Here is a 27,391-nt window from a genome sequence, read left to right on the forward strand (position 1 = left end):
GCTGCCTAAGGGAAGCATGTATAATGTAAACAGAATTGGTCCTAGCACTGAACCCTGTGGAACTCCATAATTAACCTCAGTGTGTGAAGAGGACTCTCCATTTACATGCACGAATTGGAGTCTATTAGATAGATATGATACAAACCACTGCAGTGCAGTACCTGTAATACCTACAGCATGTTCTAATCGCTCTAATAGGATATTATGATCAACAGTATCGAACGCTGCACTGAGGTCTAGCAGGACAAGCACAGAGATGAGTCCACTGTCAGAGGCCATAAGAAGATCATTTGTAACCTTCACTAAAGCTGTTTCTGTGCTGTGCTGAGCTCTGAAACCTGACTGAAACTCTTCAAATAAACCATTCCTCTGCAGATGATCTGTTAGCTGTTTGACAACTACTCTTTCAAGGATTTTTGATATGAAAGGAAGGTTGGAGATTGGCCTATAATTAGCTAAGACTGCTGGGTCTAGAGATGGCTTTTTGAGTAAAGGTTTAACTACAGCCAGCTTGAAGGCCTGTGGTACATAGCCGATTATTAGAGATAGGTTGATCATATTTAAGATCGAAGAATTAATTAATGGCAGGACTTCTTTGAGCAGTTTTGTAGGAATGGGGTCTAAAAGACACGTTGATGGTTTGGAGGAAGTAATTATTGAAGTTAACTCAGAAAGATCAATTGGAGAAAAAGAGTCTAACTTAATATCAATGGTACTAAGAGTAGCTGTAGATAATATTACATCTGTGGGATGATTATTGGTAATTTTTTCTCTAATGATAAAAATTTTATTTGTGAAGAAGTTCATGAAGTCATTACTAGTTAACGTTAAAGGGATGGTTGGCTCAAAAGAGCTCTGACTTTTTGTCAGCCTGGCTACAGTGCTGAAGAGAAACCTAGGGTTGTTCTTATTTTCTTCAATCAGTGATGAATAGTAAGATGTTCTGGCTTTGCGGAGGGCTTTCTTATAAAGCAGCAAACTATTTCTCCAGGCTAAATGATGATCCTCTAGATTTGTGACACGCCATTTCCTCTCCAGATTACGAGTCATCTGCTTTAGGGTACGTGTTTCAGAATTATACCACGGAGTCAGGTACTTCTGATTTGAGGCCTTAGTTTTCACAGGAGCTACAGTATCCAGAGTCGTACGTAGTGAGGAGGTGAAATTATTAACAAGATAATCGACCTCTGTTGGGGTAGCGTTCAGATAGCTGCTCTGCTCTGTGTTGGTACAGGGCATTGAAGATGATAACAGTGGGTGGATTATATTCTTAAACTTAGTTACAGTGCTTTCAGAAAGACATCTACTTTGATAAAGTCTACTCTTCACCGCTGTGTAATCAATTATTGTAAAAGTAAATGTTATCAGGAAATGATCAGACAGGAGAGGGTTTTCAGGAAACACTGTTAAATGTTCAGGTTCGATGCCATATGTTAAAACAAGATCTAGAGTGTGATTAAAGTGGTGGGTGGGTTCTTTTACATTTTGAGAGAAACCAATTGAGTCTAATAACAGATTAAATGCCATGTTGAGGCTGTCATTTTTAGCATCTACATGGATGTTAAAATCACCCACAATAATTATTTTATCTGAGCTCAGAACTAAATCAGATAAAAAGTCTGAGAAATCAGACAGAAACTCTGTGTAAGGCCCAGGTGGACGATAGATGATAACAAGTAAGACTGGTTTCTGAGTTTCACAGCTGGGGTGGACAATGTTAAGCATCAGGCTTTCAAATGAATTAAAAGTCTGTCTTGGTCTTTCATTAATTAATAGGCTGGTGTGAAAAATTGCTGCCACACCGCCCCCTCGGCCTGTGCTTCGAGATTTCTGGTAGTTAGAATGGCTCGGGGGTGTTGATTCATTTAAACTAACATAATCATCCTGCTGCAACCAGGTTTCTGTAAGGCAGAGTAAATCAATTTGTTGATCAATTATTAAGTCATGTACTAACAGAGACTTGGAGGAGAGAGACCTAATATTTAATAATCCACATTTCACTGTTTTACTCTTTGGTTCAGATGTGGATACTGTATTGTTCTTTCTTTGTGATTGTTTATGTTTAAGTTGTTTGTTGCTGGTTTTTAGTTTGTTTTTTGTCTTTTTGGAAGCTGACACAGTCTCTATGGAGATGGGTTTTTGGGGGGGTAGCAGGAGGAGAGAAGCTGCAGAGAAGCGTGTAAGACTGCAACTCTGCTTCCTGGTCCCAACTCTGGATAGTCATATTTTGGGGGGTTTAATAAATTTGTCCATATTTCTAGAAATGAGAGCTGCTCCATCCAAAGTGGGATGGATGCCGTCTCTCCTAACAAGACCAGGTTTCCTCCAGAAGGTTTGCCAATTATCTATGAAGCCCACATCGTTTCTGGGACACCACTCAGACAGCCAGCAATTTAAGGAGAACATGCGGCTAAACATGTCACTCCTGGTCTGATTGGGGAGGGGACCAGAGAAAACTACAGAGTCCGACATTGTTTTGGCAAAGTTGCACACCGATTCAATATTGATTTTAGTGACCTCCGATTGGCGTAACCGGGTGTCATTACTGCCGACGTGAATTATGATTTTACTGAATTTACGTTTACCCTTAGCCAGCAGTTTTAAATTTCCTTCAATGTCGCCTGCTCTGGCCCCTGGAAGACAATTGACTATGGTTGCCGGTGTCTCTAGCTTCACATGTCTGAGAACAGAATCGCCAATTACCAGAGTTTGACCCCCGGCGGGTGTGTCGCCGAGTGGGGAAAAACGGTTAGACACATGAACGGGTTGGTGGTGTACCTGGGGCTTCTGTTTAGGACTATGCTTCCTCCTCACCGTGACCCAGCCGCCCTGATTCCCCAGCTGCTTGGGACCTGCCGGGGAACAGCTAGCGGGGCCTACGCTATTTTCGGCTGCACCAGCTACAGGGGCCTGGCTAGCTGCGGGTGAATGAAGGGTGCGAAGCCGAGTCTCCAATTCAGTAATCCTGGCCTCCAGAGCTGCAAATATGCTACATTTGTTACAGATATCATTACTGCTAAAGGAGGCCGAGGAGTAACTAAACATCTGACACAATGAGCAAGAAAGTGCAGGAGGGACAGGTGAAGTAGCCATGGTGCTAACGAGTCGGCTACGAGCTAAGCTAGGCTAGCGAGACAGTACAGAGACAGTGAGTGAATACTTTGGCTATAAATTAGGTAGTGAGTACACAGAAAGTGTGCTTCGGAGGAAGCACGTGAAGATTATACTATGAAAGAAGAATGTATTTAAAAGTTGTTAATTAAATCGCTAAGCAAATAAGCTACTCAGAAACACCACTGTGTTTGAGCAGGAACAGGAAGTGATACTCTACCACAGAGCGAGCGAACACCAAGTGACAGCGCCACTACCACTGTCTGTTACATAGCAATGTTTCATCTCCATGCTAAGTTGTAAAGAAGTAAGACAGTACCTGTAACACCTATGGGCACAGCTGCGCGTGGACCCGCATCAGTCTGAGACAGTGGGGTCAGGCTGCGTAGGCCACTAGCAGAAACATCGCAGTTCATAATTATAATCAAGGTCAATCAAATGGACCAATATGGCAAGGCCATGATGATCCACTTGGTAAAATAAATCCACTTGGCATCTGTCTTGGCCTTAAGACAACAATTCTGATGGCTAAAGATCCAAACGGGACACACAAAAAAAAAAAAAAAAAAGAAACGTCGCAGTAATGTTTTGTTATTGTGGGTCGTAGTTCCCAGAGCATTGTCTCGTAGGAAGGTCATTCATATAGATTTATTTTCATTTCATTATGAAGGGATTTCTTCTTTGTTATTGTGGCACCATTCCTGGGGCCCGTAACACTAGTTTAGAGACTTATACCTCATGAAGAACGGAAAACAAGACAGAACATCTTCAACTGATCTTTTTACTCGTTAACAAGGGAAGTTTGGGTCAGAACCAGTGTTGGGACTAACGCGTTATTAAGTAACGCGTTACAGTAACTACGTTATTATTGTGGTAACGAGCACGGTAACTAGTTATTATGCCAAAATCAGGAACGCGTTAGTCGTTACTGGGATTTAGATAGGGTCGTTACTCGTTACTTCGTGTGGTGGCTGTCGCGGAGCTTCCACAGATTCAGTAACATTAGCAAGTGGTGGAGGCCAGCAGGTGGATGAAGGAAAAGGGACGCAGAAGGAAAGGAGACCCGAGGCGGCCGCCGGTCCAAGTGTGAACTGAACTTCAGGTAAGAAGTTATGACCTGCAGTCTCTCTGGGTCAGATATAAACCAAGTTTAGGTGGAGTTTATTTTCGTTATTCTGACTTTTTCCGTACTGCGTGCTAGCTAGCATGACGGAGTTTCTATACAGCTGGGTGGGTGCTATGAAGTTAATGATGTTGAACTTTATTTTGTTCATAAGTTATTAGAGTTGCCAACCGTCCCGTCTGGTATTCAGAGAAAATATTACGCGTTTCTTATTGAGGTGAAAAGGAACAGTTTGTCCCGTAATTCAGCTACAATGAAAAAGACACAAAGCTGGAGTTATTCTGTGTCTTTGCTGCACAGCTGCCTCTTCTTCTCTCATTCTCCCCCCTCCCTCTCCCGTTTCTACTTCAATCATGAAAACTGATCAATGATCAGCTGATCGGCTTTTCTCTCTTGTTTGTTTATCGCTCACTTTGCGCCGAAACAGGAAAGCAGCGGATGTCGCGCTAAACAACAGCAGCACGTTTAAGCTTGATCAGCTATTGTTAGAATTTATTTAATATTAATTTCTAGTATCATCTGATGTTTGCTGGAGCCACAGCTGCAAAAAAGCTGCTGGTCATGATATGGTTTGGTTATCTGGTGAGAGGGAAACATGAAGATGAAACCAGGAGATGTCCTTACTGAATCATCAGAGCTGAACAGGTGATGGAGAAACAGGTTTACCTTTTAGGTGACATGAATGAGTTGAAGTTATGAACTGTTTCTGAGAGACAAATAACCCCAGGATCCTTTTTTAGGTAGCTGACAGCTGGTAACTGTGCAGGTGCGGATTTAGCAAAGTGTTGCCAGGGGGGCATGTAGGGCATTAACAGGGAAAGGGGGGCACAAAGAAATACTTTTCTTTCTTATTCTTATTTAAAATGTCTAGCTTTTAAAAAATAATTATCTGAATCTTACAACAAACGATTGATAGATTGATGCATATATACCATCAAAACAGTGTACATCACTGTCACAACAGTGTTTATTTTCATTCAAAGGCTTTATGATTTTTCCTATAATGGTGGGCCAAATGCCCGGGCCAATTTTCTGTCCCAGTTCAGCTCTGTATGCAGCTCATCTGCAGTCTGGTGTTACCAACATCTTCCTATTCAGAAGGCAGAATTTCCGAGTTCTGAGTACAATCGAAAGCACCACGACTGCAGTTTTGGTGTTGGATGTAAAAGGCGCACATGACGCTGTGACGTAGGCTAGAATCATGGCAGCAGTCAATGACGGTCCAGGCGTGGGATTTCTCTCGTCGAAATATGCACATTATCTTTTCCTTTCTATTGGTAGGTGACACAGTGCACTTGTGGCAAGTAAGCAAGCTAGAAGACTGGCAAAGTTATGGAAGAAACACATTAACAAGAGAATTCTGAGTAAAACCAAAGTTACTTTCCCTAGTAACTAGTTACTTTGAAAGTAACGAGTAATTTGAAGTAACTGAGTTACTTTTGAGAGAAGTAACTAGTAATGTAACTAAGTTACTATTTTAAAGTAACTTACCCAACACTGGTCAGAACCAGCTCTTGGAGCCCACGCTCCTCATCTGTCTCCAAAGCCAAATCCTTAAAACAGCAGCTTCCCTCTTCGCCTTTTTATTGACATACACAGTTGCAACACAATACATATCACAGCAAAAGCACCTCCCACCGTAAACCCCCCTTGGTTACAAAGACAAGGCACTATGTGAGTGTGTATGTGTAAGCACGTATATGCATGTGCAAGAGTGTGTGTGTGTGTGTGTGTGCATGACTTCCAACTGTTTCTAGCTTGATCAGCTGTTGTTAGAATTTATTTAAAATTAATTTCTAGTATCAGCTGATGTTTGCTGGAGCCACAGCTGTAAAGCTGCTGGTCATGATGTCGGTTTGGATATGTGGTGAGATGGAAACATGAAGATGAAACCAGGAGATGTCCTTACTGAATCATCAGAGCTGAACAGGTGATGGAGAAACAGATGAATGCTGGTAACTGTGCAGGGGCGGGTCTAGCAAAGTTTTTGCCAGGGGGGCAGGTAGGGCATTAACAGGGAAAGGGGGGCACAAAGAAATACCTTTCTTTCTTATTCTTATATAAAATGTCTAGCTTTTAATAAATAATTATCTGAATCTAACAACAAACCTTTCCATCTGATGTAAAATGTATAGAAATCCATTAAATAAAATAAAAATTCAAATTTTATTTGTCACGTACACAGTCATACACAGTACGATATGTAGTGAAATGCTTGGACAACTGCTCGTGACCTAAAGAAAACAAAAAAGGAAAAGGCTATGAATAAGATAGGAAATAAATATGAAAAATTAAAAAGGGTAAATTTAACTAGGAAGGAATAAAATATAAATTAAGGTTAAAAATGAAATAACTGTACAACATAAATTAGAATGAAGGGTAAATTTAACTGGGAAGAATAAGATAAAATATATAAATTAAAGTTGAAAATAAAATAACTGTACAACAAAATACACAATATAGAACTATATAAGAATGTATGAAGAAATATAAATAAATATATACACAATAACAGCAGCTGTACAAGTATTAACCGGAAATGAAGAATATAGTGACCAGTGTTGTGCAAAACCAAAGTCCAGAAAGTCCAGTGTGTGTGTAAGAACCATATGTGTGGGTCAGTACTGTGTGGTGGTGTGATTGAGAGACCGTATCGCCTGCGGGAAGAAGCTCCTCCTCAGTCTCTCTGTGTTGGTCTTCAGGGAGCGGAATCGCTTTCCTGACCTCAGCAGAGAGAACAGTCTGTTGTTGGGATGGCTGAGGTCCTTCACGATCTTCCTGGCCTTGGTCCAGCACCGCCTGCTGTAGATTGAGTGCAGGTCAGGGAGCTCGGAGCGGATGGTGCGCTCAGCTGACCGCACAACCCTCTCTAGAGCTCGTCTGTCCTGCATGGTGCTGTTCCCGAACCAGGTTAAGATGTTTCCCGCCAGGATGCTCTCTATGGTGCACGAGTAAAAGTTCCTGAGCACCTTGGAGGGCAGTTGGAAGTCTCTCAAGCGTCTGAGGTGGTAGAGACGCTGTCGGGCCTTTTTCACCACAGTGTTGATGTGACAGGACCATGACAGGTCCTGCGTGATGTGAACTCCGAGGTATTTGAAGCTGTCCACTCTCTCCACTGGGCACTCGTTGATGACGGGGGTCTGGTAGTTCCTCTCCTGCTTAGTGCTGAAGTCCACTATCAGCTCCTTTGTCTTACTGACGTTTAGAAGGAGGTTGTTCCTCTGGCACCAGTTCTCCAGATTCCTAATCTCCTTCAGGTAGGCCGTCTCGTTGTTATCAGAGATCAGGCCCACCACGACGGTGTCGTCAGCAAACTTGATGATGGTGGTGGAGCTGGTAGTGGCCACACAGTCATATGTGTACAAAGAGTACAGCAGGGGGCTCAGAACACACCCCTGGGGGGCTCCAGTGCTGAGAGTGGTGGAGGCTGAGACATGTCCGCCCATCCTTACTGCCTGTGGTCTGCCAGTTAGGAAGTTGGAGATCCACTGACACATAGATGAGCTGAGTCCCAGATGCTCCAGCTTGGTGGTGAGTGTGGAGGGAATTATGGTGTTAATATTATGGTGTTAATTATTGTACATACTAATTTTTTTAAGGGTCCCATCATAATTTCTTCAGTATATGATACTGTATATGATGCCAGTATTTTCCCACATTTTCTAGATTCTGTACCAGTACTATGTGTGAAATGCCATCAAAAAGTCAATTATGTTTTATTCTTTCTCACCTGTCTTTCTCTCTCCTTTCACCTTTTGAAGGTTGCCATGTTAGAAAAAATATTTTGCCCTGCCATGCTGTTTATTGATGTGGTAAATTAATAGTTTATGAAAATATCTCTAAATCTGTCATCTATTATTTTTAATATTCAGTAATGATCATGTCTCACCTCTAGTCTTCTCTGTCTTAATTTCAGGTTTCCACCATGTGTTGTAGATGGTTCAGGAGGTTAACTCGACCAAGCAGTCTTTGGGTACTGTTTCGAGTACTGCTAAGTACTGTTTAGAATACCAGAATAGGGAGGATGGTGTAGGTTTAAGTTTATTAGACTGATACATATATACCGACAGTGTACATCACTGTGACAACAGCGTTTGTTTTCATTCAAAGGATTTATGGTTTTTCCTATAATACCTGGTGGGCCGGTCTCCAGTCAAAATGCCAGGGACGATTTTTTGTCCCAGTCCAGCCCTGATTTGGTGAACTGTCACTGCAACACTCTACACACAAATCCCTACATTTGTCAGTGCTTAAAGCATATGGTCATTTAGAAAGCACTAGCATTCAATAATGTTAACTTAAGTTATCACAGCTGGAGCTCAATTAGCACACAATTAACAAGGTGGAAACACTACCAGTCAAAATTTATCACACACCAATCAGAAAGAATAGATAAAAGGTCCAAAGTCAGCTCATTCAGGTTTGAAACAATGGATCAATGCAATGGATACATGCAAAGGAAGAGTCGAGGAGAAGGAGGTCTAGGACACCAGGGAGGAGGTGGAGGAGCATAATTGGCCATCAGGCTATTGTAATGCCATCAGCCAACGATGGGTACTCCACCGCCATGCCATTCTAGGACCCTATAACACTATGCTTCTCCTTGCTTTTCTTGATAGTCAAAGACAACATACATTCCAGCTGGACTACAGGGAACCAGCACAGCCAGAGCAGCCTCACTACATTGTTGTTTGGGATAATATCAGTTCGATCATGCTTCTCTTGTTCATGACTAACCCAAGTTTATTTACAGTCTAAGGAGCTTGGAAAGAAAAGTGTCTGGACTTCTTTAAGTTGCTTGACGACATACACTTTCCATTTCCAGGCAGAAAAAATTCCTCAATAGGATTGAGGAATGGAGAATATGAGAGATTACGTTCTTTGGCCTTCACCGTCCTCGCCCTCCCCACCCTCCTCCTCTTACTCTCACTGCTCTGGCTCTGCCTCGGATTCCAGTGTTGGCATCCATTGCTCCAAAACAGAAGAACTCACCTGTTGCCCTTTTATAAAGTTCTAATTTCTTAATTGCAAATATGTGTGAAAGGTGTTTAACAATGTGATGAGTTAGTATGCAAAGTAGAGCAATTGAGTTTACAATTTTGAATGACAGTGTGTTTCTTGTGCAAACAAGAGATTTTCTTTATGGAACGATCCATGGCATGATCAGCGGGGCCTACTGTGCGGTGCCCCGTGCTGGTGGTGGTCAGAGGGCCCGGTGGCGCCAGTGTCCGGCAGCCTCGCCTTTGTCAGTGCGCCCCAGGGCAGCTGTGGCTACAATGTAGCTGCCATCACCAGCGTGTGAATGGGTGAATGACTGAATGTAGTGTGAAGTGCTTTGGGGTCCTTAGGGACTAGAAAAGCGCTATACAAATGCAGGCCATTTACCATTTACCATTCACTCGGACTTTCTGACCACGTCATGGTCCACCTGATCCCTGCGTACAGACAGAGGCTGAAGCTCTCCAAACCTGTCGTGAGGACCAAAAAACTGTGGAGCAACGAGGCTGTGGAGGAGCTTCGCACGTGTTTGGAGTCTACAGACTGGGACACAATGAAGGCTGCTTCTAACAGCTTGGATGAGTTTACGGACACTGTCACCTCCTATATCCACTTCTGTGAGGACAGCATTGTGCCATCACGCACCAAGGGGAGTTATAACAATGACACATCCTGGTTTACTCCTAAACTCAAAAAGCTGTGGCTGGAAAAGAGAAAGGCGTTCAGAAGCGGAGACAGGGACTGCTACAGAGAGGACAAGTACAGGTTCACTAAAGAAGTGGACATTGCTAAACATCAGCACTCTGAGAAGATGCAGCAGCAGATCTCAGAGAATGACTCGGCCTCTGTGTGGAAAGGTTTTAGGAATATCACCAACTACAAGCCTAAAACCCCCCACTCCACTGATGACTTGCTCTTGGCCAACACCCTTAACGACTTTTACTGCCGTTTAGACGAGCCATCAGGCAGCCTTCACACCTCCAACGACCCCAACAATAGAGACACTTTGGACACTAATTCCCCCACCTCTCCCCCCTCCATAGAGCCATCACCACCTTCAAACTGTTCACCTACAACACCTCCCTCCACACCCCACACAAAGGAGGATTTCACACCACCTCCTCCCACCACAACTCTTCATATTCATGAAGCAGATGTGAGGAAGCAGTTTAAGAGTCTGAATGCTCGGAAAGCTCCCGGCCCGGACGGTGTGTCTCCTGCCACCCTCAGACACTGTGCAAACGAGCTGGCCCCAGTGTTTTCTGGCATTTTCAACTCCTCACTGCAGGCATGTCATGTGCCTGCCTGCTTCAAGTCCTCTACCATAATCCCTGTCCCCAAGAAACCTAGGATCACTGGACTAAATGACTACAGACCCGTGGCTCTGACATCTGTGGTCATGAAGTCATTTGAGCGCCTGGTTTTCTCCTACCTCAAGACCCTCACGGCCCCCCTCCTGGACCCCCTGCAGTTTGCATACAGAGCCAACAGGTCTGTAGACGACGCTACCAACATGGCTCTACATTTCATCCTGCAGCATCTGGACTCCCCAGGGACCTACGCCAGGATCCTGTTTGTGGACTTCAGCTCTGCCTTCAACTCCATCCTTCCAGACCATCTCTGAGGCAAGCTTTCCCAGATGAATGTGCCTGATCCCATCTGCCGGTGGATCACTGACTTCCTGACGGACAGGAAGCACCATGTGAGGCTGGGAAAAAACGTCTCGGACTCCTGGACCATCAGCACCGGCTCCCCTCAGGGCTGTGTTCTTTCTCCTCTGCTCTTCTCCCTGTACACCAACTGCTGCACCTCCACCCACCAGTCTGTCAAGCTAATCAAGTTTGCAGATGACACCACCGTTATTGGACTCATCTCGGACGGGGACGAGTCTGCCTACAGGAGAGAGGTTGAACGTCTGGTGTCCTGGTGCAGCCACAACAACCTGGTGCTGAATGCCCAGAAGACAGTGGAGATTATTGTGGACTTCAGGAAGCACACAGCCCCACTCCCCCCCATCATCCTGTCTGACACCCCCATCACCTCTGTGGACTCATTCCGCTTCCTGGGTACCACCATCACCCAGGACCTGAAGTGGGAGCCCACAATCACCTCCGTCATTAAGAAAGCCCAGCAGAGGATGTACTTCCTGAGGCAGCTGAAGAAATTCAACCTGCCAACACGGACGATGATGCAATTCTACACCACAATCATCGAGTCCATCCTCACCTCCTCCATCACCGTGTGGTACGCTGGAGCCACTATCAGGGACAAACAGAGACTGCAGCGTGTTGTGCGCTCTGCTGAGAAGGTGATTGGCTGCAGACTCCCATCTCTGCAGGACCTGTACACCTCCAGGACACTGGGGCGTGCAGCTCGGATCACAGCTGACCCTTCTCACCCTGGACACAGTCTGTTTGACCTGCTCCCCTCAGGCAGGAGGCTCCGGTCCATTCGCACCAAAACCTCTCGCCATAAGAACAGTTTCTTCCCCTCTGCTGTTGGACACATGAACAATAACCGTATGACTGTTCCCACCACTAACACATGACCCTACGCTGTGTTCACTGCATCATTCCATGTTTGGCACTGATCACCACCTGCACTTATGTATATATCAATCTATCTACTTAGCACTTTTAATTCTTATATTTCTGTTTATTTAAGCGTTATATGACAGTATGTTTGCACTAAGTACCGCAGCAATTTCAAAGAATCGGGACCAGAGGTGGGTCGAGTATCCAAAAATTGTACTCAAGTAAGAGTAGTATTACTTTAAAATATTATTACTCAAGTAAAAGTGAAAAGTAGTCTTCAAAAAAGTTACTTGAGTAAGAGTAAAAAAGTACTTGGTGAAAAGACTACTCAAGTAGCGAGTAACTGTTTGAAATGTCCGATTTATTTTATAAATAAATGCTATCAGACAAACAAAAATAAATAAATAAATATACAAATTTTAGTATTTTCAAAAGGAATATATGTAAAAACATCAACAAGTGTAGAACCACCTTTTGCTGCAATTCCAGCTGCCAGTCTTTTAGGGTCTGTCTCTACCAGCTTTGCACATCTAGAGACTGAAATCCTTGCCCATTCTTCTTTGCAAAACAGCTCCAGCTCAGTCAGATTAAATGGACAGCGTTTGTGAATGTAACCGAGGTGAAGGAGATTGTGAATTAACACAGGTGTACTACAGGAGGGAAACCCTCCTCAAAAACGGATAGAGCAGTGGAGCAGCCAAGGGAATGCACTGAATTAAAAGCTGTATAATTAAAATATAATTTATTATATTTAACAGCTAAAAATGTAAAAAAGAATTAAAACAACCCTGGCCAGGGAACAACCGGTATGAAAGTCGCTAAAAATTAAAAATCCAGGCAAGCAGTGTAGAAGGGGGAAACCTGGCGGCGTCCTCGCCTTCCTGTCCGTGTTCTCCGCTCCTGCGCGCTGGAAAAAAAGTGGCAGCGACAGTCACTACTCTTTTAGCGGCTACCGTTCATTAGAGTGGGATAAGTCAGGAGACTTACCCCGGGTGGGCAGAGCTCTCAATTCTGCCCGCCGCTTCCTTGTAACGCACCAGTCGGCACCGGCCCGTCTCGCCGCCTCTAGTTCCCCGCAGAAGCGTGATCTGGCCTCCAGCTACTCCAGCAGCCGGATCGCTCTCTCCGATCCCTGCTTGCTGGCGTTGTTTCTTCGTTCACCGCCCACGCCAACCTTCACCAGCCCTCCGGGCTTGCAGGCACCACCGCCTGACACCATTTACTCCACCACTGTTGCCTGTCTCTCAAGCCTCCCCTCAAGCCTCTTTCTCTGTGGTCTGCCAGGCCCTCTTATTGGCCTCTGGGACCTCCCAGGTGTGATCAGGTTCATAATCAGGTAGGGGCGGAGTCTTTCCAGAACAAGTCACCAATAAATACCATAAAAACATGCATTAAAACTCATAAAAATAAACCAGTGTACAATATTAAAATATAAACAAAGTAAAACACAGCAAAACATGCATAATAAAACCCTAGGTAACTTTCCACCCCGTGACATGAACAGCAGTTTTCAGATCTTGCCACAGATTCTCGATTGGATTTAGATCTGGACTTTGACTGGGCTGTTCTAACACATGGATATGTTTTGTTTTAAACCATCCCATTGTTGCCCTGGCTTTATGTTTAGGGCCGTTGTCCTGCTGGAAGCTGAACCTCCGCCCCAGTCTCAAGTCTTTTGCAGACTCCAAGAGGTTTTCTTCCAAGATTGTCCTGTATTTGGCTCCATCCATCTTCCCATCAACTCTGACCAGCTTCCCTGTCCCTGCTGAAGAGAAGCCCCCCCAGAGCATGATGCTGCCACCACCATATCTGACAGTGGGGATGGTGTGTTCAGAGTGATGTGCAGTGTTAGTTTTCCACCACACATAGCGTTTTGCATTTTGGCCAAAAAGGTCCATTTTGGTCTCATCTGACCAGAGCACCTTCTTCCACATGTTTGCTGTGACCCCCACATGGCTTGTGGCAAACTGCAAACGGGACTTATGGTTTTCTGTTAACAACGGCTTTCTTCTTGCCACTCTTCCATAAAGGCCAACTTTGTGCTGTGCACCACTAATAGTTGTCCTATGGACAGATTGGACAATTGATGTTTTCAGTTCCGTTTACTTGTTTATTGAGAAAAACCCAGCCTGCCTTGGGATGGAACAAGTGCATTGAAATCTGGCTGAATGTCTGCGATGGACACCTGAGAGGTGATCATCAGTGATAGAGGATCTGGATTTGAACTTCATCACCCTGATGGTGGGGCTTCCCTCAGTGTTGACATGTGAGTGAGGATATTGTTCCCCATTTGGCTTGAGAGAAGTCGCAATTTTCTCATAAAAGCCTCCACTCCGCTGTACATTTCAGGTCCTTGCATTGCAGCCTGATATTCAATTCATTTATCTGAGCAGTCACATGTACTGAAAACCAAGGTCTGCAAAACAGTCTGCATCTGAAAGCTTTTTTATACCTTATTAAGATTTTTTTTATGTAATTCTAATCATGCTTTAGTTTTCCTCCACTCTGTGCTGCTTTTATCTGACATGTCTGTGCTTGTGTGGTGTTTTATCCTCCTAATGTTTCCTCAATCAAATGGGCGGAGAGAAAAATACACAGTCTAAGAGCATTTGAAGCCTTACAACACAAGTTGAAACAAGAACACTTTGAGAAAGTCTCGGATGTGGAGACAAGATAATTCTTCCTCTGCAGAAACTGTAAGCTTCCCTTCTTTGTACCTTTAACCGTTTATAGAGCATTGATTGAATGGAGTTAAATTGTTTAAAATATCATCAAATGATGATTTGAATTATTTCAGAACACAGACTGTGTGGTGTTTTTTTCATTTCGGGGAAGAAAACTGTTGGCGTTCATTTGAATTTAGTGTGAAATGTTTTCCTGGCTAACATCAGCTTAGTTTTAACAGAAATCTGCTGCTCCAAAGTTCCAAAGCTGGAGCTGTGGAGTGTGTGTGTGATCACAGTCTGGGAATAAGTTTTGTGTGTTTTAAAAAACATTTCCGCTGACACATGCTGATATATGACCTCCAGTAACAGTAATAATGACTAAAGACTGAAACCAGACCATGAGACTGAAACAAATAAAAACAAATCTGAAATAAATAGAAATGAGTTAAAAAATTATGAAACTATAATAACTTACAGATTCTTGTTGAGTAAACAATAAAAACATGAACTCGTCTCTTTGTGAGCAGCAGCTGTGAAGCACATCAACTTTACGCTAATAATTTTTCACTTTATGTGAAACATCAGCTCAAATTTAATATTCAAAGACAAAGTGTGTCACAAGTTCAATCTTGTTCATTGATCAGGTTTAACAAACCATCAGTTTCTCTTTGGCGCTGCTCAGACAAGCACAATGTTCACACACAAGGTGGCTCTCATGCACGCTGCTGTTATTTGCAGGTTTACTTAGTTTTCTGCAGCTGGAACTCATTAATCCATGTTATACAATTCTTCTGTTTAATAACAATGTAAGTAATGTTAATATCTAACCTAACCCCCTACCCCGCCATAATTCAACCCTGCCAGCCCACCCCATCCCCAACCCCAAGATCACGGAGGGGTTAAAAATTTAAATATTACAAAGAAATTTAATTGAGAGCAGCAGAAAGTTTAAAAATTAAAAAAAAAAAGTAAATTAGGGAAATATGTAGGGTTGATAAAATTGATGAGGGGATGATAAAAGGATTGGGAAGAAGGATTAACATTTTATATGGTTAAAGAACAGAACAGTTATTTAGAACTACAAATCTTGTATAATTATAAATTTGTTCTGTAAATATGATGGGCAAACAGTGGTGTTAAAAATTTTACAAACACAAAATTAACTTTAAAACATTTTTTTTCAATTTGGAAGATAAAATGAAAATGTATTACAGGTGATTTAAAACTGATTGGAATGGGCAACATACACAATAATGTGTTTTTTCAACTTGGGTATGTCAACAAAAAAAGCAAAAAGAAACAAAAAAAAAAAGAAACAAAAATAAACTACTTGGAGCTGTCAACTGACACTGTGGATACAGTCGTTCATTCTTTACAATGAATACTCCCTGTACTCTGTCTGTAATCAACATCCATCAACATCTGGAATTTCACTGTCTGCCAAGGCCAACTCACTCAAACCTGGCTCTGACTGAGTCCCTCTATCACCAGACCTAGGGACTACTAGCTGACCTTCACATGAATTATGCAGATTCTTCTCTTCTCTGCCCTTATCTGTCTTTGCTAAGAAGTCCCCAAGGATTTGCATGTTCCAGCCCAACACAATCTGGTAGGGAAGTTTATCCATTACTCCAACTGCAAGTAAGTACTGCTTTTCATTAACTTTATGGCAAAAATTGGCAATAGGATAATCAACATTATCACCGTGAACACACCAGACTTTCAGTTTACCACAAAATGTGGTGTCACTAGGGAGATAATCTTGACAAGTGTGCGGTTACTGCCTAAATCCAAGAGGGTGACATACAGCTTTCTTTCAATAAAAAACACAGATGGTGTGCTCCTGATCACTGGAGGGTACTAGAGACTCAGTTTCTTCCTCTAGCAAGTCAAAACACTGTGGTGAAAGACACATGTAAGTCTTACTGACTTGCTGACCTGGGCAATCTGCCCTAAAGTGACCTGCTTGACCACAGGAAAGACATACTAAGGGGCCTCTGTGTTTCACTTCTCTACCACGGCTACTGCTAGTGATTGGAGAACTTTGTGGCCTTTTGTCATGGCGAATGGATTAAAGGACTCAGGTGCGAGACTCCTTGCAGAATGACAGTGGATTTATTTACAGTGAAAAAGGTGAGTTAACAGTTCAAGTCTATAATCCAAAAAGGGCAGTGCAGTGATTCGGCGACCTCTCCTCACGGTGACCGTGCAATAATAATCCACAACAACTCCTGGTGCCGGCTCCTCCTCCAATCCCTGAATCCTGGAGGCAGATGAGAAAAAACACACGCACAATAACGAAAACGTTCTCTCCTTCACAAACCGAGTATGCTGATCACGACTACGCTAACCGGTTTAGTTCAACGTTCCAGCGTTGGTTGTAACTTAACCGCCCCGTTAAATAGGTCTGAGCTGGCAAGGTGATTCCGCACAGGTGCGATGATTCTAGCTCAGAACACTCCCCTCCGGTCAACTGCCGTTCCGTGCCACGGCTTCCGGAAGTACATGTTCCAGCAGAAACACACATACACAGGATGGAGAGGAGAACACGACACAGTACACACAAACACTACAAAAAATTGGCAAGACGATCGGTGAGGACCGTCTAGCCATGACACCTTTAGCTCTGTATAGATTCCCACCCCCTGACTTACCCACAATTACAGGGACTGAACTGGATTTTCCTGTGATGTATCCTTTCTGTGGATGTCAGGCTGCAAGGAAAGCCTCTGCCATCTCTGCAGCTTCTTTTGAAGTGGTGGGGTTGCGCTCTTTCACCCAGATCCAAAGGTCTGGGCTAAGAACTCTGAGAAACTGCTCCATCACTATGACATATTCTATTTGGTCCTTTATCTTCTCCTTTGGGAGCATCCACTTTTCATACAGGTCTTTAAGATGCATTCACAGCTCTTTGGGTGTCTCATCGTCCTTCACTGTCATGTCGCGGAATCTCATTCGGTAAGTCTCAGCACTTATTTCAAATTTTGAACACTGTGGAGCTCCAGAATCAGCTACTGCACCTTCCAACAGCATCTGATGCTCCTGGTGCTCCGACTGGACCTCCTGCTGCAGTTGGCTAAACTGGTGTTGCATTCTCCACCACCGTTCATCCTACCGTTGTCTGTCCTGCTCCCATTTTGCTTCGCGGTCAGCATGCTGCTGCATCAAGCCTTTTTATAAAGTGGAGAGCTCAGAGAGACTTTGTGCTTCAGTACTGTGCTCTTCTAGCTTGTAGTTAGCTTCTTCCAGGTTACCATCATCTTGGGCCTCCTCTGGGGGAAAATCTGTTGGCCCTTGAAGTTTCCTTGGCTTGGTCGATTTCTGCATTGCTATCACCTATTGGCCTGGAGCCACTGCTGTCATTTGTTTTTTTGTTTTTGTTTTTTTTTGCCGCCTGACCCGTTTGGATCTTGAGCCTTCAGAATTATTGTCTGCAGGCCAAGAAAGATGCACAACGGATTTACTATACCAAGTGGACCATGAGGCATTGGTCCATTTGATTGACCTTTGTTTTTATTGTTTATTTATTTAATTGAATTTTATTTTCCTTTGTTACATACGGGACAGACATGACTGGGGGAAAGGACAGGGAGAAAGAAAGAGAGGGAGGGACAGAAAAACAGTGGGGAAGAGGAACAGTGATAAAGGACACGGAACACGGACACTCATTTGAGCGCCTGGTTCTGTCCTATCTCAAGACCCTCACGGCCCCCCTCCTGGATCCCCTGCAGTTTGCATACAGAGCCAACAGGTCTGTAGATGACGCAATCAACATGGCCCTACACTTCATCCTGCAGCATCTGGACTCCCCAGGGACCTACGCCAGGATCCTGTTTGTGGACTTCAGCTCTGCCTTCAACACCATCCTTCCAGACCATCTCCGAGGCAAGCTTTCCCAGATGAATGTGCCTGATCCCATCTGCCGGTGGATCACTGACTTCCTGACGGACAGGAAGCAGCATGTGAGGCTGGGAAAGAATGTCTCGGACTCCCGGACCATCAGCACCGGCTCCCCTCAGGGCTGTGTTCTTTCTCCTCTGCTCTTCTCCCTGTATACCAACTGCTGCACCTCCACCCACCAGTCTGTCAAGCTAATCAAGTTTGCAGATGACACCACCGTTATTGGACTCATCTCGGACGGGGATGAGTCTGCCTACAGGAGGGAGGTTGAACGTCTGGTGTCCTGGTGCAGCCACAACAACCTGGTGCTGAATGCCCAGAAGACAGTGGAGATTATTGTGGACTTCAGGAAGCACACAGCTCCACTCCCCCCCATCATCCTGTCTGACACCCCCATCACCTCTGTGGACTCATTCCGCTTCCTGGGTACCACCATCACCCAGGACCTGAAGTGGGAGCCCACCATCACTTCCGTCATTAAGAAAGCCCAGCAGAGGATGTACTTCCTGAGGCAGCTGAAGAAATTCAACCTGCCAACACGGACGATGATGCAATTCTACACTGCAATCATCGAGTCCATCCTCACCTCCTCCATCACCGTGTGGTACGCTGGAGCCACTATCAGGGACAAACAGAGACTGCAGCGTGTTGTGCGCTCTGCTGAGAAGGTGATTGGCTGCAGACTCCCATCTCTGCAGGACCTGTACACCTCCAGGACACTGGGGCGTGCAGCTCGGATCACAGCTGACCCTTCTCACCCTGGACACAGTCTGTTTGACCTGCTCCCCTCAGGCAGGAGGCTCCGGTCCATTCGCACCAGAACCTCTCGCCATAAGAACAGTTTCTTCCCCTCTGCTGTTGGACACATGAACAATAACCGTATGACTGTTCCCACCACTAACACATGACCCTACGCTGTGTTCACTGCATCATTCCATGTTTGGCACTGATCACCACCTGCACTCATGTATATATCATGTATATATCTATCTACTTAGCACTTTTAATTCTTATTATTATTTTTATTTCATGTCTATTTAAGCGTAATTTATGACAGTATGTTTGCACTGAAGCACCGCAGCAATTTCCTAATGTTGTAAACCTGCTCAACATTTGGCAATAAAACCCTTTCTGATTCTGATTCTGATTCTGATTCTGAAAAAAAGGTGGGGGAGGGGCAAAATATACATATATATATCTATATATCAATCACCTGGATCACCTGTTGAGGAAAAAAAGAGAAAACTAGCAAAAAAGAGAGCAGTATAATAAACAATATCATCGTGATAATCTGTGTATATAACAGTAAATACTAAATATTGAATATTATTGTGCAGCATGTAAGATCAACAGCGCACAGTGTGCTTTAAGGTACCAGCCAAGAAAGGTGTAGTTTGTGTGTGTGAGCACCCGTGTGTACACCTGTGAGCATGAACACGTTTGTTTTTAAAAGGTTCCTTCATGTAATGATCTGCTAGAGGGTGTGGGGGGGCCACAGCCCCGTCCTCCAGGGCATGAAGCAGGTATGGAGGAGATCAAGACTCCAGACATCCAGAGACCCCAGAGCATAAGAGACCAAGGAAGACCAACAGAGGGGCAACCGTGCTACCCTCTCGGAAAGAGCTGAGTAGAGCCCCAGACAAGGGGTCATCCAGCAGCCACGGAGCAGAAGCCAAAGGGGGTGGCAGTGACGTGCCCGTGAGCTCTGCCAGCAGCCAGCTGTGCCAGAGTGGACCAATCCCCAGGCCACTCTAACTCTAACACAACAAACAGGGACCGGGAGTGAGCCGGTGCATACCTGGGCGCCCAGGCCCAGGCACCAAGAACTACCAACGCACCAATGCATGAGGGCATCAACCACTGGCAGGGAGTCTGGTGAGCAGAGATAGGCCTCCATACCTTGGAGGGCCTGAGATATCCCTGGACAGGTGGAGTCTAATACCCGACCTGACATGTCGACACAGACAAACAGGCACACACAGATACGAACATCCATTCCCACCCCCATGCACACATATGCAAATACTCAGCACTCACCCAACGTGGAGACAGATATAAATAGACACTGTACACACAATCACACTCCCCAAACATACTCTAAACCTAGGTCCAGGTACCCTTGCCCCTATAGTGGGAAACTGCACTTAACCCCAGGGGGTGTTACCCTTTTCCCTGGGGTGGAGACAAGCAGACCTCCCCTTGAATCCGCAGTAGCAGGGAGGCCCCACATTCCAGACCCCAATCGGACGGCCAACTCCTCCTCCCAGCCCCCGTGCCCCAACGAGCAAGAGAAAAAGGGGGTGAGTGAAGACCCCAACCCCCCCGCCTGCTCATATGTAGTGTTGATGCATGTATAATAATAATAATGGATTGGATTTATATAGCGCTTTTCAAGGCACCCAAAGCGCTTTACAATGCCACTATTCATTCACTCTCACATTCACACACTGGTGGAGGCAAGCTACGGTTGTAGCCACAGCTGCCCTGGGGCAGACTGACAGAAGCGAGGCTGCCATATCGCACCATCGGCCCCTCTGGCCAACACCAGTAGGCAGTAGGGTAAAGTGTCTTGCCCAAGGACACAACGACCAGGACAGAGAGCCCGGGGATCGAACGGCGACCTTCCGGTTACAGATACGCTTCCCAACCCCCTGAGCCACGGTCGCCCTAAGGTGTTCTAAGGTGCATTTAAAACCCAGGAGGGCGTGGAGCTACCTGCTGCATAGCCCCTCCCCAGAACCCTGAATGTCTAGATGTATTTAAAATTGAGAGAAGGGCACCGGCGCCAGAGGTGAGGTGTATATAAAGACGGTCGTCTGGATGCCGTGTTGCTGCCATCATTTGTGAGGTAGCATAACGTAAGCATCAAAGAATGTGATAAGTTGACAGCATCAGCAGACTATTTAAGTTTCTTTTAAGTATACTTTATTTCTGGTATCTCCAATCTACCATAAAAACCAACCAACCAAAAAATCCCACTTGCTTTATAGAGGACTTTACACACACCTGAACGTCATTAGTCTTTACCATTGGAAAAATAGGTCAGACCAAACAAATCGATTCTAAACAAAAAACAAACTTCTTTTCATGCGTAAAAAAGATTACGCATGAAATTGACAAACTCATTTACTCAGCTAAATGGTTTGAAAAGTAAAACACTGCATACAATAAAACTCAAAAGGTTACTTTAAAGAAAATAAACAATATTATACAAAATGAAAAACCCGTCATTTGGTTACATCCAGTGATGCAATCAATGACCTCATGACCCTATACAACCAGGAAGTACCAGGGTTGGTGTAAATGGTTTATTTTTGGAGAATTGTGAAATGAGACATTCTGAAAAAAAGAAAAGATTTTAAAAATGTCACAATTTTAGGTTCAGAATGGTTTTTCTGTGACCAAAACATCCATCACACATTCAAGAACCATCAAAAAGTTGAGAATCTACTGATCACGCCTGTTTTAGTAAAAAGTACAATACTGACACTTATGTCTGTGAAGGTTCTCGGTCATCCAGGTCATCGTAGTCTAAGGAGCTTGAAAAGAAAAGTGTCTGGACTTCTTGAAGTTTCCTTGAAGATGTTTCATCCAAGAAGCATCTTCAGTTCTAAGAGTAATTGGTGGAGAGTCCCAGATGTAAGCTCAATGGAGTGCCCCAATGAGGGTCATGGACCTGCTATTGATCCTGTACCTAATCCCACGAGCCAACATGTGAAAATAGGTGTAGGTCACAATCAACCGAGGTTCAGGGGGATTCAATTGTAAACGTAGCCCTACCCTATCAAGTGATTTACTGAGGTCAATGGAGGTGAATGGGCATTAAGGTGTCTGCGAAGGTATCTGAAAACTGGATTAAAGATGGCAGACAGTTGGTGTCGTAAGTCCCTGAAGAGGCCACGCCAGTCTCCAATGGAGCATTTCCTCCTCAGCCTTGTTCCTGCTCTGGAAAGCATGCCGCCTCAGACTAGAGAATTAGTGAAATTTAAAATTTATAAATTAGTTTTTGACAACAGCACAGCTGTGTTAAATTTGGAAACATTAGACCCTAGCAATCAGTCGTTTTCTGATGAGGCAGCAGCTCTCCAGGGCAGAAACAATGTTCTTATGTTTCTCCTCCTTCTCCCTGAGGCTCTTCCACTTTAAGCTGGGTCCTTTTTGTTCCTGTCTCTCTGTAAATAGTTTTATTTTATATATTTATGTTTAATGTTTTTCTGTTTGAGAATTTTAATATTATTTGAAATAAATTTTTGGAATGACTAATGTCTCAGTTCTACTACACAGCAAATGTTGGCACACAACTTGACACATGCAGAATTTATTTCATATTATACTGATGAAAAAATATACTAATATTGTCACGGTTCTGGGTCCGTTGGACCCAGTATTTTGAGTTTATTATGTTTTGGTTTAAGTTTGCATCAGGGATTGTTTTCTTGTTCTCTTGTTGTGTTAATGATGATGATGATGTTTATTATTGGAGTTCCATGTTTCTGTTTGTTTGGGTTTAAGATGTGGGTTTAGTTTCATGTGTCATTTTCTGTCTGTCTCTCTATGTCGAGCCTGCGTCTTAGTGTGATGTTTTATTGTGAAGGTCTGCGTCTCATGTGAGTGTGTTCAGTTTTACCTCTGTCTCGTCTTGTTGATTATTCCCAGCTGTGTCCACCACCTGTGTGTAATTCCCGTGTTTCTCTGTGTGTATTTAAGTCGTGTCCTCCGTCATTGTAGTTGCTGGTCCGTCTGTGTATCCACCATGTCTCACCCGTGTGTTCTCCCTGCTGTCCATCGTCATTCTCCTCTGCTCGTTCTCATTCAGGTTTGTGCTTTGTAGTTTAGTTGTTCTCCAGTCTAGTTTAGTTTGAGCTCCGTTTGCTGTTTGTCCATATTTATTTCATGCTCAATAAACCACCTTCACACCCTCACGACTGCCTGCGCTTGGATCCTCCCTCATTTATTATTTTCACACGGCTTATCTCACTCGCCGTGACAAATATATAGGAACATAGTGAAGACCAATTATTTAAGAGAATAAAGAGAGGTTAGTTTATTTTGGAGTAGAGCTCCGTTTATTAAGAACATTTTAAAACGGCAAGAACGCTCTTTAGAGGTTTGTGGGTGGCTCAGGGCCGTTGTGGGGGAAGTCACTGGGACTTCAAACAGGCTGTTCTTTTGTTTGCCAAGACGCTGCTCCCTCCGCCGAGAAGTGGGCCATGAACTTCTCCCTCACCAGGACAGCTGTTGGCTGCTGCACGACCCAGGCCTTTTTTGAAAATTAACCTGTGATAAGACATGGCATATCAAGATAGAATTGTTATTATCATATAACTAAATATGAACCAAACTGTTCACAATTTTAGCTAGCTCTCAGTTTTAAGAAAGGTTGGTGACCTCTGTTATAGAGTCGGACAGCTGCATGGATTATATACAAATATTCAACTGGTTCTATACCAGAATTAAACCAGGTCTAAATAAAGGTCTTTATAAAATAGACCTTCTGAGTATCACTACCAAGATTACCAACTGTCAGGGTTTCTGGGTCGTTGACCCAGTATTTTCAGTTCACGTTCACTGTTTATCTACTGCCTGTTCCACTTCCTGTTTTATTGTGTTAGCCTTGGTCTGTGTGCATTATGTTCAGTCCTCTTCCCATTTATCATTAGTTCATTAGGTTCAGCTGTTCACTCACCTTTCTCCAATTGTTGTCATTGTTAGTCGTGTATTTAAGCCCTCTCTTCCCTTCAGCCCTGCTCGTGTCATTGATGTTATGTTGTCGTTTCCGCCTGCGTTCAGCCAGCCAGCCATTCAGTCAGTCGTCCAGCCAGCCAGCCATTTTCTACCTCTGTTCTGTTCATCCACTCCTTATAATAAACCTCCTCCTGTCCTCCAGTCTACTCTAGTTGACATACCGTCTAGCACAACTTCCTCCCACATTTCCGGTTCACATGCGTCAAAATTGCATATTTTGACGCGCGAATAATTTGTGTTGGACACGCGTCGAGGTGCGAATTTGCACGCGTCAAGCTAGGGGCGTCTGGCGCTTTTTGGTCGCGTCTATCGGTGTGAACACACTTTTAGACTAATAACGCATGTTTGTTTCTTTTTAGAAATGAAATTTAATGTGATTTTTGAATCAAATGTGTTTCTTTTTTTTCTCCCTCAGAGTGCAGACATGTCTGCTGCCGGCAATCTGCAATCTGAAGATCAGTTTCTGTGCTCCATCTGTCTGGATGTGTTCACTGATCCAGTCACTACACCATGTGGACACAACTTCTGCAAAACCTGCATCAGTCAGCACTGGGACATGAGTCAGAGGTGTCAGTGTCCCATGTGTAAAGAGACCTTCTACACTAGACCTCAGCTGAGGGTCAACACCTTCATCTCTGAGATGGTTGCTCAGTTCAGAAGTGGAGCTCAGCAGAAAGCCAGCAGCAGCAGCTCAGAGCAACAAACTGCTAAACCAGGAGAAGTTCTCTGTGACTTCTGCACTGGAACCAGACTGAAGGCCCTGAAGTCCTGCCTGGTGTGTCAGACCTCCTACTGCCAGACTCACCTGGAGCCTCATCTGACAGCTACAAGTCTGAAAAGACATCAGCTGATTGATGCTGTGGGGAACCTGGAAGACAGGATGTGTACGAAGCACGATAAACATCTGGAGCTCTTCTGTAAGACTGACCAGACATGTGTCTGCGCGCTCTGCTCTGTTTTAGACCACAAGAACCACGAGTTTGTTCCTTTGAGAGAAGAATATGAAGGAAAGAAGGCAGAGCTGGGGGAGACAGAGGCTGAGATTCAGCAGATGATCCAAAAGAGACGACTGAAGATTCAGGAGATCACAGAGTCAGTGAAGATGAGTAAAGATGCTGCAGACAGAGAGAAAGCAGAAGGTGTTCAGATCCTCACGGCTCTGAAGGAGTCTGTAGAGAGACGCCTGAAGGAGCTCATAAAGGAGATCGAAGACAAACAGGAAACTACAGAGAAACAGGCTGAAGGTCTCATCAAAGATCTGGAACTGGAAATCTCTGAGCTGAAGAAGAGAAGCTCTGAGGTGGAGCAGCTCTCACGCTCTGAAGACCACCTCCACCTCCTCCAAAGCTTCTCCTCCCTGAAAGCTGCTCCACCCACCAAGGACTGGACAGAGGTCAGAGTTCATCCGCCATCATATGAGGGGACTGTGGGGAGAGCAGTGGCTCAGCTGGAGCAGACAATCAGGAAACTCATGAAGAAGAAGCTGTTTGAGGCTGAGCTGAAGAGGGTCCAGCAGCATGCAGTGGATGTGACTCTGGATCCTGATACAGCTCATCCTGAACTGATCCTGTCTGATGACGGTAAACAAGTGTATCATAGTGATATGAAGAAGAATCTTCAAGACAACCCAGAGAGATTTTCTTACTGTCCTAATGTTTTAGGAGAGCAGAGTTTCTCTTCAGGCAGATTTTACTTTGAGGTTCAGATTAAAGGAAAGACTGACTGGGATTTAGGAGTGGCCACAGAGTCGATCAACAGGAAGGGACAAATCACACTGAGTCCTCAGGATGGTTTCTGGACTGTGATGCTGAGAAATGGAAATGAGTACAGAGCTTGTGCTAAGTATTTAATCTCCCTCTGTCTTCATCCTGGTCCTGAGAAGGTGGGGGTGTTTATGGATTATGAGGAGGGTCTGATCTCATTTTATGATGTAGGTGCTGCAGCTCTGATCTACTCCTTTACTGGCTGCTCCTTCACTCACAAACTGCTCCCATTCTTCGGTCCCTGTCCTAATTATAGTGGTAAAAACTCTGCACCTCTAATCATCTGTCCTGACAATCAAACTGATTCAATCAATGACTGATTTTATTTGATGAACTGATTGATTTTCATTGAAGGGAACAAATGAACATATTGAGTGTAAATCCTCTACAGTCTCCATGTTTCTATATAATCTGATTATCAGGACTCTGATTCACACTTTGATCTGATTGTCATGGAATTTGATTTGAACAGAAGAAAAGTTGTATCAGGAAATGTTCCCACTGATGGATACTCGAGCTGTTGAGCAAATATCAGACAATAAATGTCCAAAAGCTTCATTTCACAATAAAGTTTGTTATGCTTTGAGTGAATCCAGAATCATGTGTGGCTGTAATAGTTAGTTTTTTAAGATCAGACAGGTCCCAAAACATTCCCAAACATTTACCCAAAGAGAAATTTGACCCTAATACTTACCTCAATTTTGATGGGTTTTTTCACAGCAATTTATTTAGAAAAAAAGTAAACACGTTACAAGGACACAATGTACATTGCAGAGTACATGAATGGGAAGTAGGAATTCCTTCTCTCTATACTTACACTCCTCCCTAACAAATGTCAAGTCATCATCTCTATATTGTGTGTCCCAGTTTTCGAGGTTCATTGAAGTGTACTCAAGTGCACAAGATGTAAAAACAATGTATTAGTTTTTTAAGCCAGTCCCCGGTCTAACAAGATGCCATTCATTTAAGAGAATAATAATTGTTTGATTTTACAATGCGCTAACTTCAACGCAGTAACATTAAAAATAAAACATATAAGAACTCATTTTTGTTGGACACAAGAACAACTCGAGCATCTTTTTTTTCGGGAGCCGAACTAGGGCTTACAAGTTTGCCATGCCCCTGGGGACCAGTGCGAGGTTGTGCGGCAGATCCCGGCGTGGAGGGTCCAGACACTCCCACAGCGCAGACTTTGCTATCCGCACAGAGCGTTTCTGGTGTGGCTTATGCAGAAGAGACAATACAGCTCCCGGTAAGCATGTCTGTTGTAGCCTGCCTTTTTGTCTCTTTGATTATTCAAACAGTGTTTAAAATGTGACTCGTTTGTTATCCAAAAACATTTTATCTATGTTACTGATTTAAAATATACATATTTCAAGTTTTTTTGTTTTTTTTTTAGCTCAAACAGACTCTTGAGCATATTGATATAGCAAATCCACATAACCAGTGTGCACCCTATTGCAGGTCTTTGAACTGTATGTTAATCAGTCAATCTGAATCAATCAGTTCAGTACCTCTGAAAAGAGTCCATCATTTGTGAATTTACTGATT

The 27,391-nt window shown here is 44.0% G+C and overlaps 2 protein-coding genes across 2 annotated transcripts in view; one reads left to right on the forward strand and one right to left on the reverse strand.

The window, feature by feature from the left end:
* LOC146634286 (NLR family CARD domain-containing protein 3-like) overlaps positions 1 to 27,391 on the reverse strand; it is a 612,463-nt gene that overhangs the window by 149,446 nt on the left and 435,626 nt on the right. The window lies entirely within an intron of this gene.
* Positions 24,502 to 26,160, forward strand: LOC146634289 (E3 ubiquitin-protein ligase TRIM21-like). The gene is made up of 2 exons (XM_085376894.1): positions 24,502 to 25,657; positions 25,700 to 26,160. Exons 1-2 carry the CDS (start codon positions 24,502 to 24,504, stop codon positions 26,158 to 26,160), a joined length of 1,617 nt encoding a protein of 538 aa, XP_085233020.1.

This window comes from Diplotaxodon limnothrissa, linkage group LG3 (genome assembly GCF_057381915.1).
Source record: "Diplotaxodon limnothrissa isolate DT_005_m linkage group LG3, D_limnothrissa_male_GT1.1, whole genome shotgun sequence".
NCBI lineage: Eukaryota > Metazoa > Chordata > Actinopteri > Cichliformes > Cichlidae > Diplotaxodon > Diplotaxodon limnothrissa.

Coding starts and splice junctions, on each gene's coding strand:
- LOC146634289 (XM_085376894.1), top strand. CDS start 24,502: ATGTCTGCTGCCGGCAATCTGCAATCTGAAGATCAGTTTCTGTGCTCC. Junction 25,658..25,699: donor ACTGATCCTGTCTGATGACG/GTAAACAAGTGT, acceptor AGAATCTTCAAG/ACAACCCAGAGAGATTTTCT.